The 13268-nt window shown below is 39.7% G+C and overlaps 1 protein-coding gene across 1 annotated transcript; it reads left to right on the top strand.

The window, feature by feature from the left end:
• Positions 1-7125: 7125 nt before the first annotated feature.
• Positions 7126-12364, top strand: LOC113122266 (maternal B9.15 protein). Its single transcript, XM_026293472.1, has 5 exons — positions 7126-7282; positions 9941-10118; positions 10233-10370; positions 10567-10906; positions 11716-12364. Exons 2-5 carry the CDS (start codon positions 9946-9948, stop codon positions 11926-11928), a joined length of 864 nt encoding a protein of 287 aa, XP_026149257.1. The 5' UTR covers positions 7126-7282; positions 9941-9945; the 3' UTR covers positions 11929-12364.
• Positions 12365-13268: the final 904 nt, after the last annotated feature.

Below are 13268 nucleotides of genomic sequence, written 5' to 3'. Positions count from 1 at the left end.
TACTGGTTTACCCATCATTTATACTGTTTATTCTTTTCTGTACTGTATTGTTTATTTTTGGTGCTATTATATATATATAGCTTTATATAGATCATCTTCTATTAAGACTGCAACCATGTGAACCAGGGAGACGGGCTGAAATATAGACAATTAAAAGTCACCAACCATATTTAATCTGATTTAATCCAGTCTAAGACCTGGATCATCAAGATATAAGCGGTTGCCTTATCTACAGAGAAAACATGAGAGAAGGGAAAACGTCAACATCACATGAACTTCAACCCCAACAGGAAACAAAGAAAGGCTGAGAAAGGCTGGGCACCAAAATACTGGAACTATGCAAAGTGAAGAGTAACAAGCCAATTTTTGTGAAGTAATAGGGCTCACCCACATAATAGGGCTCACCCACATAATAGGGCTCACCCACATTTCTGGCTTGTGACCCATTATTGCCAAACAATCTGACTTTCATGGAGCTTAAGATGTTAAAATTTAATTCAGGCAGCTATAATCAATATGCTTGACATCTTTTATGTGGCAGGCACCAAAGATCATCTGACTCTGCAGTCCCTCCCTAAGTAAGGAGCTCTATAGCGTCTTTTCGTTTTCTGTTTCAATCTCACTGCAAGTTGTTTTTTTTTAGATAATGCTCTAATAACCCACTGCAGCAGTAGACAGACAATGTTAGCAACTAGCTGGTGAGTGTACAGGGGCAGATATTTCCATCTGGAGTGGTATAGAAGATACTAAATTTACATTTATCAGAAAAACTGCAAATGATTAGCCCACAAGCTGTTTTGCTAACAGGTTTGCAATATGTCAGCTTGTTTCCACTGCCCCCATGTGGCCAAAACATGGATACCGCAGATTTAAGCACTTCCTTTTTTATGTTTGCATAAAAGCTGATTGGCATTTCAGATACTCTTTTTTTAGATCGAGAGTGAACATTCAATCTCAAACATAATTGTGTGAAGTAGGAATGTTGGAGCTTCCAACCAGTCACACAGCAGATCAAGAGCTGTTGCTGTGCTTCTCTATCAACATGCAGACCATTTATGGCAGCTGGGACTGGGGGATCTCTCCTAATATCATATCTTGATCCACCATCTTTACTTGAGGATTACAATATGTCTTAATTTCTGCTTTTTAAGAGCAAACCAGACAGATGAATGTGATAAGACTAAACTCAATATGGCTAAAAAAGGTAAGACAGCTTCTGTCTTGGTGCTGTGATTGGCTCACAAGGTGCCAAATAGAGGAAAGCCAACTTTTTCAATCTACCAAGAGGGCACTGGTCTAATGCATTACAAATACAAATAGGTATCGACCCAATGAGAGGTGGAGAGGAGGCGCAGGATGGAGGGAAGGATGGGTGGATAATAAAGGTCAAAGGAAGTGTGTGCTGCATTTGCTCATACCTTTTGTGAAAGAGGCAAATATACATTCGATGCTTAACCACATTACTGGGGACCGGAGCAGGACTGGATGCCACGAGAAAAACACTTCTCTTTCTTCATGCAGACGAACTATTCCCCCAGCTCAAGGACAATCATTACCTGAGGGGAAAGAGGCTGCATGTGCGTTAGGGGAAGAGATGCTTATACTGGCGCTGATCTTGAAAGGGCCAGGCTGATCGATCGCATTAAGCTCCCTGCAAAAGAGAGAAATCAATATGTTTTTAAAGGCGAAGCAGGCTGCATGTGGTGTATGCGTGTGGGCTTCATTGATACCGCCAGACGCATTCACAGAGTCTATTCCTGAAAAACAATGATCACATTTCGAGGTCAAGTGGTTTCATTTCCAATATCTATCTACAAAATCATGACACTTCTGAGGAAATGTGTACATGAAATGTGTGTGTGTGTGTGTGTGTGGCCCCATTATCACGGCAATATCAACACCAGTATCTGAGGAGCACAAATGACACGCTGATGGGGAATGTTGATAGTTTTCAGACAGAGACAGCTGTGCAGAAGATGTGAGATTTGACAAGTAAGAGCATGATTAGGAGCAGAAGAGAGACCTGTGAGGAAATTAATTGCTTGTAGAAAAGGCACTAGAGTTGAACCAGTCTTAACATTAAAAACTGAAATTGCCTAAAGAGGTTCAGCTCAGAGAGGTGGAGCGGGGAAGGAGGTCAACAAAAGCTAAAGAGTGAGGAAAAAAAAAGAGACAGAAGGGAAACAAAGATGGATAACGCAATTTAATTTCCATCAATCATCAAAACAATACTAATCAATACAAAACACACTCACTCTTTCACACTTCCTACTTCTCTCTGTCTGTCTATAAATGTCTTGTTCTTACACACTGGCTGCAGTAATTTACCCTGGAGTTTAGCGTCTCAGGCAGGAGTGAAGAAAGTTTCCATCGAGATCTGAAACACTGTCTTCAGCCTCTACCTCAGCCAACACCAGCACACAGCACTCGGATCAATAGGAGACAGAAAGAACGAACATCTAAAGGGACAACAAGTGATTAAAGAGTAATGAATGAAAGAAATGAAGGATGCATGCAGCTGTACATAAAGAACAGGGAGAACACGAGCAAAGACACACGTATGTTCTTTTATGACAAAATGGCCTGTTTGTTAATCATCAGTGTCTTTATTTCCCTTTATGTGATCGTCATATTAGCCTGTAAACTAAATGTAAGCCCCATGTGGCTATTTGACTGAACAAAGGGATGGTGGTCCGCCAAGGCCCTAAGGAATTATATAATACCTGAAAAGAGCAGAATACGTTGAGGTAAGATATGATCATTTTATGAGAAGGAGAATAACTTTGGAGCAATAACGACAGAGAAAAGCAACAGATTCTACAGCGTGGTGGATTTTTAGAAACATGCCAGTGATAGTTTTAACCTGGATACAGTCTGACAGAGAAACCAGTCCGCTCTCTAGTGGTCACAGGAAGAAACAGTCTGTCTGCTCCAGAGTGAAATGTGACACAGTGATGAATATAATTTAGAAAATAGACTTTCAAAAGCAGTTATTTCCTTTTAGTCAAACATTGGTCTGTTATATAATGTTATGACATAATCTCTATGCAAATTGAGATTTTTACATAGACACATGAAATATATTGACACATAACACCTGATGCATTGTCAGACCTGTCTCACACACACACACACACACACACACACACACACACACACTGCCTGTAGTGTGTGATTTCAAGCTGCAGTCTTTCAGTCTGTGTTGCTGTGAGCTGCTGGTATTTATGGATGCTTATTGATCTGAGGCGTACTGACTCACAGCTTGTTACAGCTGGAGCTCTGCGGTCAAAAGCGCACTGGAGGTGTAACATGGAGCTACTGCATATGGGACACGTCTTTGAAAATACGTTCAGATAAAACACAGGTTAAATACTGTTAATCCCTTGGGAAACCAAAGACCTGCATTGATCCAAAACCACACTTAACACATTAGGAGCCCAGTCGAACCTTTACAGTTTTAGATTTCAGTGCAGATACTGCGCTCACATACAAAAGGGTAAAACATTAGCCAAGTACTGTAATTAAGTAAAATGTTTGAAGTGCTTGTACTTTAACTTTGATTTGTTGTCTTTACTCCACTATGTTTACTGCACTACATGTATCTGAGAGCTACAGTTACTGATTAGATCAAATTTATAGAAATATACAAACATATTTGTACAGAAAACAAATGCACAGATTAGCTCCATCTCAGCACGGACCAATACTCACAATAGTACAACAATAGTATAAAAATCACAGGTGATATACTCTATTTTTTACTAGTAGAGTTATGTGCTATGTCTTTTTACTAGTAGAGTTATGTTCTATGTCTTTTTACTAGTAGAGTTATGTGCTATGTCTTTTTACTAGTAGAGTTATGTTCCATGTCTTCTTACTAGTAGAGTTATGTTCTATGTCTTTTTACTAGTAGAGTTATGTTCTATGTCTTTTTACTAGTAGAGTTATGTTCTATGTCTTTTTACTAGTAGAGTTATGTGCTATGTCTTTTTACTAGTAGAGTTATGTGCTATGTCTTCTTACTAGTAGAGTTATGTGCTATGTCTTCTTACTAGTAGAGTTATGTTCTATGTCTTCTTACTAGTAGAGTTATGTTCTATGTCTTTTTACTAGTAGAGTTATGTTCTATGTCTTCTTACTAGTAGAGTTATGTGCTATGTCTTTTTACTAGTAGAGTTATGTTCTATGTCTTTTTACTAGTAGAGTTATGTTCTATGTCTTTTTACTAGTAGAGTTATGTTCTATGTCTTCTTACTAGTAGAGTTATGTTCTATGTCTTTTTACTAGTAGAGTTATGTTCTATGTCTTTTTACTAGTAGAGTTATGTGCTATGTCTTTTTACTAGTAGAGTTATGTGCTATGTCTTTTTACTAGTAGAGTTATGTGCTATGTCTTTTTACTAGTAGAGTTATGTGCTATGTATTTTTATTAGTAGAGTTATGTTCTATGTCTTTTTACTAGTAGAGTTATGTTCTATGTCTTTTTACTAGTAGAGTTATGTGCTATGTCTTTTTATTAGTAGAGTTATGTTCTATGTCTTTTTACTAGTAGAGTTATGTTCTATGTCTTTTTACTAGTAGAGTTATGTGCTATGTCTTTTTACTAGTAGAGTTATGTGCTATGTCTTTTTATTAGTAGAGTTATGTTCTATGTCTTTTTACTAGTAGAGTTATGTGCTATGTCTTTTTACTAGTAGAGTTATGTGCTATGTCTTTTTACTAGTAGAGTTATGTGCTATGTCTTTTTACTAGTAGAGTTATGTGCTATGTCTTTTTACTAGTAGAGTTATGTGCTATGTCTTTTTACTAGTAGAGTTATGTTCTATGTCTTCTTACTAGTAGAGTTATGTGCTATGTCTTTTTACTAGTAGAGTTATGTTCTATGTCTTCTTACTAGTAGAGTTATGTTCTATGTCTTCTTACTAGTAGAGTTATGTTCTATGTCTTCTTACTAGTAGAGTTATGTTCTATGTCTTTTTACTAGTAGAGTTATGTTCTATGTCTTTTTACTAGTAGAGTTATGTGCTATGTCTTTTTACTAGTAGAGTTATGTGCTATGTCTTTTTACTAGTAGAGTTATGTTCTATGTCTTTTTACTAGTAGAGTTATGTTCTATGTCTTTTTACTAGTAGAGTTATGCTCTATGTCTTTTTACTAGTAGAGTTATGTGTCTATGTCTTTTACTAGTAGCTTTATGTTCTGTCTTTTACTAGTAGAGTTATGTTCTGTCTTCTTACTAGTAGAGTTATGTTCTGTCTTCTTACTAGTAGAGTTATGTTCTGTCTTCTTACTAGTAAGTTATGTCTATTTCTTTTACTATGTTAGAGTTTGTTCTATGTCTCTTACTAGTAGAGTTATGCTCTATGTCTTTTATAGTCGAGTTAGTGCTATGTCTTTACAGTAGAGTTATGTTCTGTCTTTTTACTAGTAGAGTTATGTTCTATGTCTTTTACATGTAGAGTTATGTTCTGTCTTCTTACTAGTAGAGTTTATGTTCTATGTCTTTTTACTAGTAGAGTATGTGCTATGTCTTTTTACTAGTAGAGTTATGTGCTATGTCTTTTTACTAGTAGAGTTATGTTCTATGTCTTTTTACTAGTAGAGTTATGTGCTATGTCTTTTTACTAGTAGAGTTATGTGCTATGTCTTCTTACTAGTAGAGTTATGTGCTATGTCTTCTTACTAGTAGAGTTATGTGCTATGTCTTCTTACTAGTAGAGTTATGTGCTATGTCTTTTTACTAGTAGAGTTATGTGCTATGTCTTCTTACTAGTAGAGTTATGTTCCATGTCTTCTTACTAGTAGAGTTATGTTCTATGTCTTTTTACTAGTAGAGTTATGTTCTATGTCTTTTTACTAGTAGAGTTATGTTCTATGTCTTTTTACTAGTAGAGTTATGTGCTATGTCTTTTTACTAGTAGAGTTATGTTCTATGTCTTTTTACTAGTAGAGTTATGTGCTATGTCTTTTTAGGCAGCTCTGTAGTTCCGATGAATAATCTAGAAAAAAAAATGTGCAGAACATCCAAAACAAAAATCATAGAAAATAACAGATTCTGCTTGTACCTTGTCTCTGCTGATGAAGCAGAAACATAATGAGAACACAATGAGAAATACTTCTGTCCTGTTTATCCCTAACCCTACCCACTGCTGCTTACCTGGATCAGGTGTGTTTAGCCCATCAGAAGCTGGAAGAGACCAGTTCACTTTGTCTTCCCCAACACCGTCCTTATCTGAGATGGATCCAGGTGGTCAGTTGGCCCCCCAGGCTAACTGGGTGATAAGTTTTGTGATGCAGCATTACACTGGATTATCACAGAGACCTGCCTGTGAGTCACACACACACACACACAAATACAATACTGATAAACTGGAAACAAGAACAAACACACACTGATTAGTGTGAAACATTACTGTTCTTTATCAGGTTATTTGTTCCTTTGAGATAAAAAAAAAAGTCTTAATGTCATTTAATGACAAAGTGTTTTATCTGCCCTCACGATCCTTTAATTTCATTTTATAATTAATAATATTTGCAGTTTCTTATTTTCATTTTCGCCTTTGTACTTTTAACTTCTTTTATTTCTGTTCAAGGCTTTAAGTTACTCTGTGTATGATTTGTTCTATACAGGTAAACTCGCTCTGCCATTTCTTCTATAGTTGAAAAGATTTAAAGTTTAACTGAAGTAAGACTTTTAACGCAGGACCAAATGTTTTACACGGTCACGCTGCTATTTATTTTTTTTGATACTTTACGGATCTGAGTAGTTGTTTCAACACACTGTCTTTTACAACCTGGCAACCCAAACATGTTCTTATTCACTTACACTAATAAAAATGGCTAAACCATGAGTTGCACCGTCGTGGCAGAGTCGGCCTCGTTGGGAGGAAACAGAATATGGAGAACAACGAGGCTTTCACCCAGAGAGCTGATTAAAGAACTCCAATGAGATGATGTCGCATCGGATGAGGTCAGGACACGGTACGTTTGAGCTTGTAGGCCGGAACAATAGACACAGAGAGAAATCCCCCGCTCAGCTGTTTACCTGGGCTGCCCATATTTGGGCCGGGCGGAGCCAGTCGGCTCTTGCTCAGCACGCTGCGTAAAGGAAGTGAGTCACACTGACGGTAACGTTGCGTCTGTGTTGCAGCAGCACCGACAGCAGGAGAGAACAAGGAAGCAACATGTGCCGACCATAATAACTCGACACATCAGCGCTGAGGCACGTAGCCGCGATAAGAGCCGAGGAGCGGACACATCCACAGTTTGGACGCGTTTAAATCGTGAGTACTACTTTGTTTTGGTTTTCCGTTTTAACCAGCCTGTGTCTTTTCCTTCTCTGTGTGTTTTGGTTTTTAGGTTGATGTAGGTTGAGTGTGACCACACAGTTATTGTTTATCTAATTATTGATTAATCAGTATTGGTTTTCTTTGAATTGGCTCAGTTTTATTGTGTGTTCTCATTTTAACTGTGCGCCTTCGTTTTATGATCCACTTTCGTGTTTACTTGTTTACGTTGGTAAACTAACAGAACTATTTCTACCTGCTCATTTTTTGTTTCACGTGACCTTTAATGTGTGTTTTAACTCAGTCGAGTGTAACTTCTCTACCGAAAATACCTCCGCAGGCCTGTTTGTAACTTTCTAAATTTCCACAGGGGGTTTCCACACTGTCAGAAAACCGAAATGCGTTATTTCCAGCGCGTAGCACCAAGTTTCCTTTATCACATCACCACAGAAACAAACTCTATAGGCCTATATATGTGTGATCGCGTTGTTTTGGGTCGTTTTTGTCGTTTTCCGTTATAATTTACACCCAAACCACCCACACTCAAACACGTGGACCCCTGCCTTGGGTCCCACTGTTCTCTTTGTTGCGTCTCCTTTGTTTTACGCAGACGCGTAAACAGGTTTGGTTCCCACCCGACGCAAATAGCGACGACACTGGACAAAAGACCTCTCACCTGAAAGCGACTGATCACGTTTACAAACAGCTGGTCGCATTACAGTGATGCCACTGGCCTGTTGGGTCTAACTCGGGGAGACGCATGTGGTGTTGTGATGTCTGCGCCCTTTGAGTTCACCAGCAGTTTGAACATGGTGCCGTCATTTCAGGTTCTGGTAGTAAAAGCAGCGAGGGGACGTTTTAAACTGTAAGTCAGTCAAATCTTTATCATCACATGGACAATCAGAGGCGTGTCAGCAGACAGTGATAATGACGGTCACTCCTCAGTGAACATGGTGCCAGCTCTGCTCCTGATGGCTGGAGGCTTTTAGGGCGTCATTCATCCTCTGATTAGATCTGAGACATTGAGGAAACGAAACATCTGCAAACATGTAGCTTTCATTTCGTATGATGCCATCCAGCTGCAAACAGGACTCACCCTGTCAGTCTTCACCTGAGTACATTACAGTGAATCAGTAGTGAACACCTGGCCAGTGATCAGTTAATAATTAACTAATCAGGATTAGTTTCAGCCTCAGGTAGTTTGGAAGAACTGAGCTCACCAGATTTGTGTGTGCAGGATCTGAACAAATATTAGTGTTAATGATGTAACCACAGGTAGCTCTGCTGTGATAAGGCACTGACAGGACGTTTGTGCCTTTTACACGTCTGAAACACATTAAAACAAAACGTGTTGTTGTTTTCAATGTGCAGAACTCAAGATGCTGTAATGTGGTTTATTTCCCACCTTATTGAAAACATTACTCTGACACAGAGCTTGAAGAGTAAATCTCAGTATGGAAGGGAACAGAGGAATCTGGCTTCATCTTTCATATATGAACTATCTGAGCTTTGTTTAAACCCCAAATGTTTTTCATTTCATTTTTTGCAGCCTCTTAACATGGTCTTATTATTCCAGTATGTTGCTGCTTAACATTTCACTGAAACTAGGAAACCCAACTTAAAAAGAAGTTTCATTCAGCAGCTCAGCTTTTAGACTTCTAACCATTTTGCTGGTTGAATATATTTAGGTGGTGAGTGATCAGAAGCAAAACAAAGGTGTGTAACTGAGTCATCAACAACATGACCAATACATGTCATTGGACATTGTTTACATCAGACTAATAACTGACTGGACCATCAGAGCTGCTGTTGGACCATCCACACATGAGGCTGATTACACACTGATGCTCTCATGGCAAAACATATTTGTTAGGGCTTTAAAGTTATTACCACATGTAGTCGTTGTGTCACAGGCGTATTGCCGCTGTTCAGGGGAGGCTGTGGGTGCATCTCTCAGAGCAAATAGTAATTTTCGCTCACAACACTCTGCATAGGCTGAAGCGACTGTATTGTGCCTGAAGCCACAACCACAAAATGACTGTCTGCACCTCAGAGTTCATGGTTCAGCTCCCTCTCGTTGGGGATATCTGCAGGATGTTGGCACGCTCGGTGTGAGCAAGTTCGGCTGCAAAGTTTGAATTGCCTTGGCCTTTAGGGAGGACACTGATCTCTCCTGGTTAGGCTGACACTGGCGCTGAAGCCAAACAGACATGCTGTCAGAAGATAAACAGCACAGTGAGTTCATTGGATTTGCATGGCATAGCAGTGTTAGTTTGCATCTTGTTTGCCAGTATACAAACTTTAGCCTTTTTGTCAACACAGAGCCATGTTCGCAGCTGCAAATAGCCTGGCACTCATTTACACATTTCTAACACAGTGTTCCACTGGAGGTAATAAAAATAGAAGGCTCAGGCACAACAGCTGCGCAGGGAAGTGTTGTTAATCGCTGCAACTGAAGCGCCTGCTCCCCCTCATCTCATGGAAGAAAAGCCGCCTCATGTTACCAAAAAAAATACATATATCATTCCACTTTTTTGCTCTTTACACTCATTTAATGGAGAAATAAAATGGGATGGTTTTCTTCTCAATTCAACACATCATGATTTTTTTTTTTTATTTTATTTATTTATTTTTTGTGTGTGTGTGTTTCCACAGAAATCATGAAAAGAGAGGTGAAGGCTGGAGTCGGCTTCCTCAAACGCCTGGCTGTGGCACGCGGCAAACTGGATGAATGCAAAGCAGAATTGTTTGCCGAGAAGCTACAGGAACTTTTATGTGAAAAATATGATGATCACTGGTACCCTGAGTGTCCCAGCAAAGGCCAGGCATACAGGTACTTCCTCAAATTCAACTCCATGTATCTGCCACTAAATCAATATAATCAACCGAGGTCCCTGCAACACGGAAGAGGTGTATTTAATTTAACTGAACATTTAATCCTTCACAGATGCATCCGGATAAATAACGGGGTACTCTGTGACGAAGTGGTCCTGAAGGCATGCGAGGAGAGTGAGCTCACACCCAAGGAGCTGGGTCTGCCGCCTGAGATCACACTGTGGATTGACCCTCTGGAGGTGTGTGCAAGGTGAGTCACTGGGTGGCCTGACACACATAATTCAACAAGGGGGCATTTCTCAGTCTAGCCAAGAATGATGAGTAAGGCATCATGATGTGTTCTGTGAAACCACAGACTCGTGGGAATTAAAAAGTAGTAATATATGTGACATTTATTTGATGAAGGAGTTGCCTGGAGTTTGAACTAATCCACTGCTTCTTTACAGATCTGGAGAGAACAGCAGGCCCTTCACAATAGCCAGTTTCAGTGAGGAAGAGGAGGATGATGGGAGTGTGAAGGGAGAAGAGGACGATTCCTCAGTGGACTCCGTAAACCTGGACACGTCAGACTACCACTCTGCTACCTCTTCAGATTGTGGTTCCACTGCGTCAAGCGACACAGAAGAGGAGGGCAAAGATGGCGAGGTGGAGGGAGAGCAAGAGAAAGAAGAGGAAGTTGTTAAGAAGACGGCAGCAGAAGGCAACGCCTACACAGTAATGATGGTGCCCAGGATCCGTAAGCGTTATGGAGAAGGACCAAATAAGGCCAAATACATCAGAAACCTGGTAAATGTTTTTTTTAAAGACCATCTGTTGGTCTGTCTCGGTTACATGTATGTTACATTTCTGTATGTTTATGTCAACAAAACAGGGAAAAGGCCAAAATTCAGGTTATATTGAACCTACTAAGAAGCATTTCCTGTCCACCCAAAGCCTCCTTTCTTGTTTAACATGTCCACTGATGATTAAGACACGAGTCACTCTGCTGCAGTGGATTACACGTTCCTTCACTGCCATGACTCGCACTTTGAGTCAGTCCCACGTGCACTGTCCTGCCCGGTGCTAGATCAGCAAATGACGCCCAAACTACAAAAAAACCTACGATGCCCAGCTGTTTTAGGGAAATACTGAGCCTCATTTAAAAACTTCATATTTGTGATCAGCTTTCAAGTAATTGTGTTTTCAGTTGGGGCAAAGGAGCTTGTGGCTCCGGGCTGTAGGTGTGACGGGGAAGTTGAGACAGTGTTGGTCTTTTTTTTTATGGGTTTTTGCTGACAATGTGCGAAGATGAAGCCAGACTTGTGCTTAAAAGCAGGATTACTAATGTCCTGAAAAAACTGCATTGTTCATTTAATAAACAAATATAAACGTGGGTCATATTGATTTATAGGAAATACAAGAACAACTATATGTGGTGACACAACAGAACATATTTGTTATGGATATTAAACTGCTGCTGGTCAGATTTCAGTCTTATATGTTCTACTAAGGAAGTGATTCCTCCTGTATGGACAAAGTGTGATTAACAGCCATATTGGAAAGTCTCCATCATCCCTGCTAACCTGTTCTTCCCTCCCATTCTTCTCTCTGTTCAGCTCCCTGCCAGCCTCCAGTACTTCTACCACCCTGCACCAGTGTGGCCTCAATACAAGAAGGCCACTCCAGTGTTCCTCACCACAGTATGTGCTCCTCCAGCACCGCCGCCTCCCCCTCAGCAGGTATTTGGCTACTACATCTTGCCACAGCCATCCCCGCAGTTCATTCTGCCTCAGGCGGCTCTGCAGCCATGGGGGGCGGTGAAGGGCTAGACTGTTCAGGAACTGTGGAGTGAAGGTGGATAGAGATTATAAGCTCCTTCAACTGAGCCGTGTCATGTCAGGTCTTGGATTTCAACTAAACTTTGGGCCAAAAAAAAAAAAAAGGAACATTTTTAACTTCATAGCTCAGTTATTCCTTGCACAACAAACCTCTTTTCAGTTCTGTTGACTTGTTAATTAATTGCTTGTACTCGGCACAAAAATACTGCTGAACTTGAGTGAAAAACTTTTTTTTTTAATCTGTCAGCTCTGCACTGCACACTTTTTAATGTACTGCACACGTTAAGAACGACTTCAGTCACCAGGTGCTTGGACTAACTCAGGAACTCTCAGCAATATGCCTATTGCCAAATCATTATCTTTTCAGGTGTTATTCCTCTATGTTCTGCCACTTCTCTCACCAAATATGATCCACTGTGGATACATCAATGTAAAATGTGATTCAGGGGTTTTTTTTTATATTGTAGCTAGAGCGACAGTCTGTATATAAAGGATATTTTTCACTAATCTATGTCTAGAACCTGGATACCTTCAACTGACGCACACCTTCTGATTGTGTTGTAATTTATTTGGCCACCAGTGGATGGCGCTCAACTCACAGCTAATACATGAAATTGTACATACTTATTTTTATTAACACTGGCTCCTGTACATTGCAGATGTAGCTTCACAGACACACAAATATGGTTTTAAGTTGTGTGAACTTTCTCTGCTGTCAAAAAGAGGTATAGGTTTTCCTTTTTTTTAGTTGTATCTATTTTATAGTCTAATTAATTTTTTAAATTTTTATTGTAAATAACTATTTTTGGGATGAAAAATGCAGCAGCTACAGACATGTTTTCTTTCTTTTTGGTTTGTTTTTTTTTTTTACTGGTTGAATCTCATTAGTTTGGATGCATATTTATTTACAGTCCTTGTACATTTTAAATTTAAACATTGTTTGTGCTTAAGCATCGTTTTGCTTTCACCTTTTGCAGCAGATTAAATGAACTAATAGCTGAAATTGTGCCGTTTTGCATGTGTGTGATTTGAGTGACAAGTTTTTATTTTTCTCATTTTAAAAAACAAGAGACAAAAAAAACATCTGTCCCTGAAAACCACCTGCTGGTGTGAAAACACTGAAGCTCATGGCTTCACTCAGAGCTGTGAGGACAGTCATTACTGTCGGCAGAATAGGCAGGATCCTGCAGCTGAAGGACTCCGGAGCGCTGGGTGCGTCATTCAGCCCAAGGTCGTGACGCAGTTCCTCCTTAGACAGGCCCAGTAAACTTGTTAGGCCTCATTACCTTTAGATTTCGTTGGCCAATCAGATTGTACCAAAACAATAAAAC

Source organism: Mastacembelus armatus, chromosome 16 (assembly GCF_900324485.2).
Source record: "Mastacembelus armatus chromosome 16, fMasArm1.2, whole genome shotgun sequence".
NCBI lineage: Eukaryota > Metazoa > Chordata > Actinopteri > Synbranchiformes > Mastacembelidae > Mastacembelus > Mastacembelus armatus.
The sequence above is the reverse complement of the archived record's forward strand: the minus strand, read 5'-3'. Positions and strand labels throughout refer to the sequence as shown.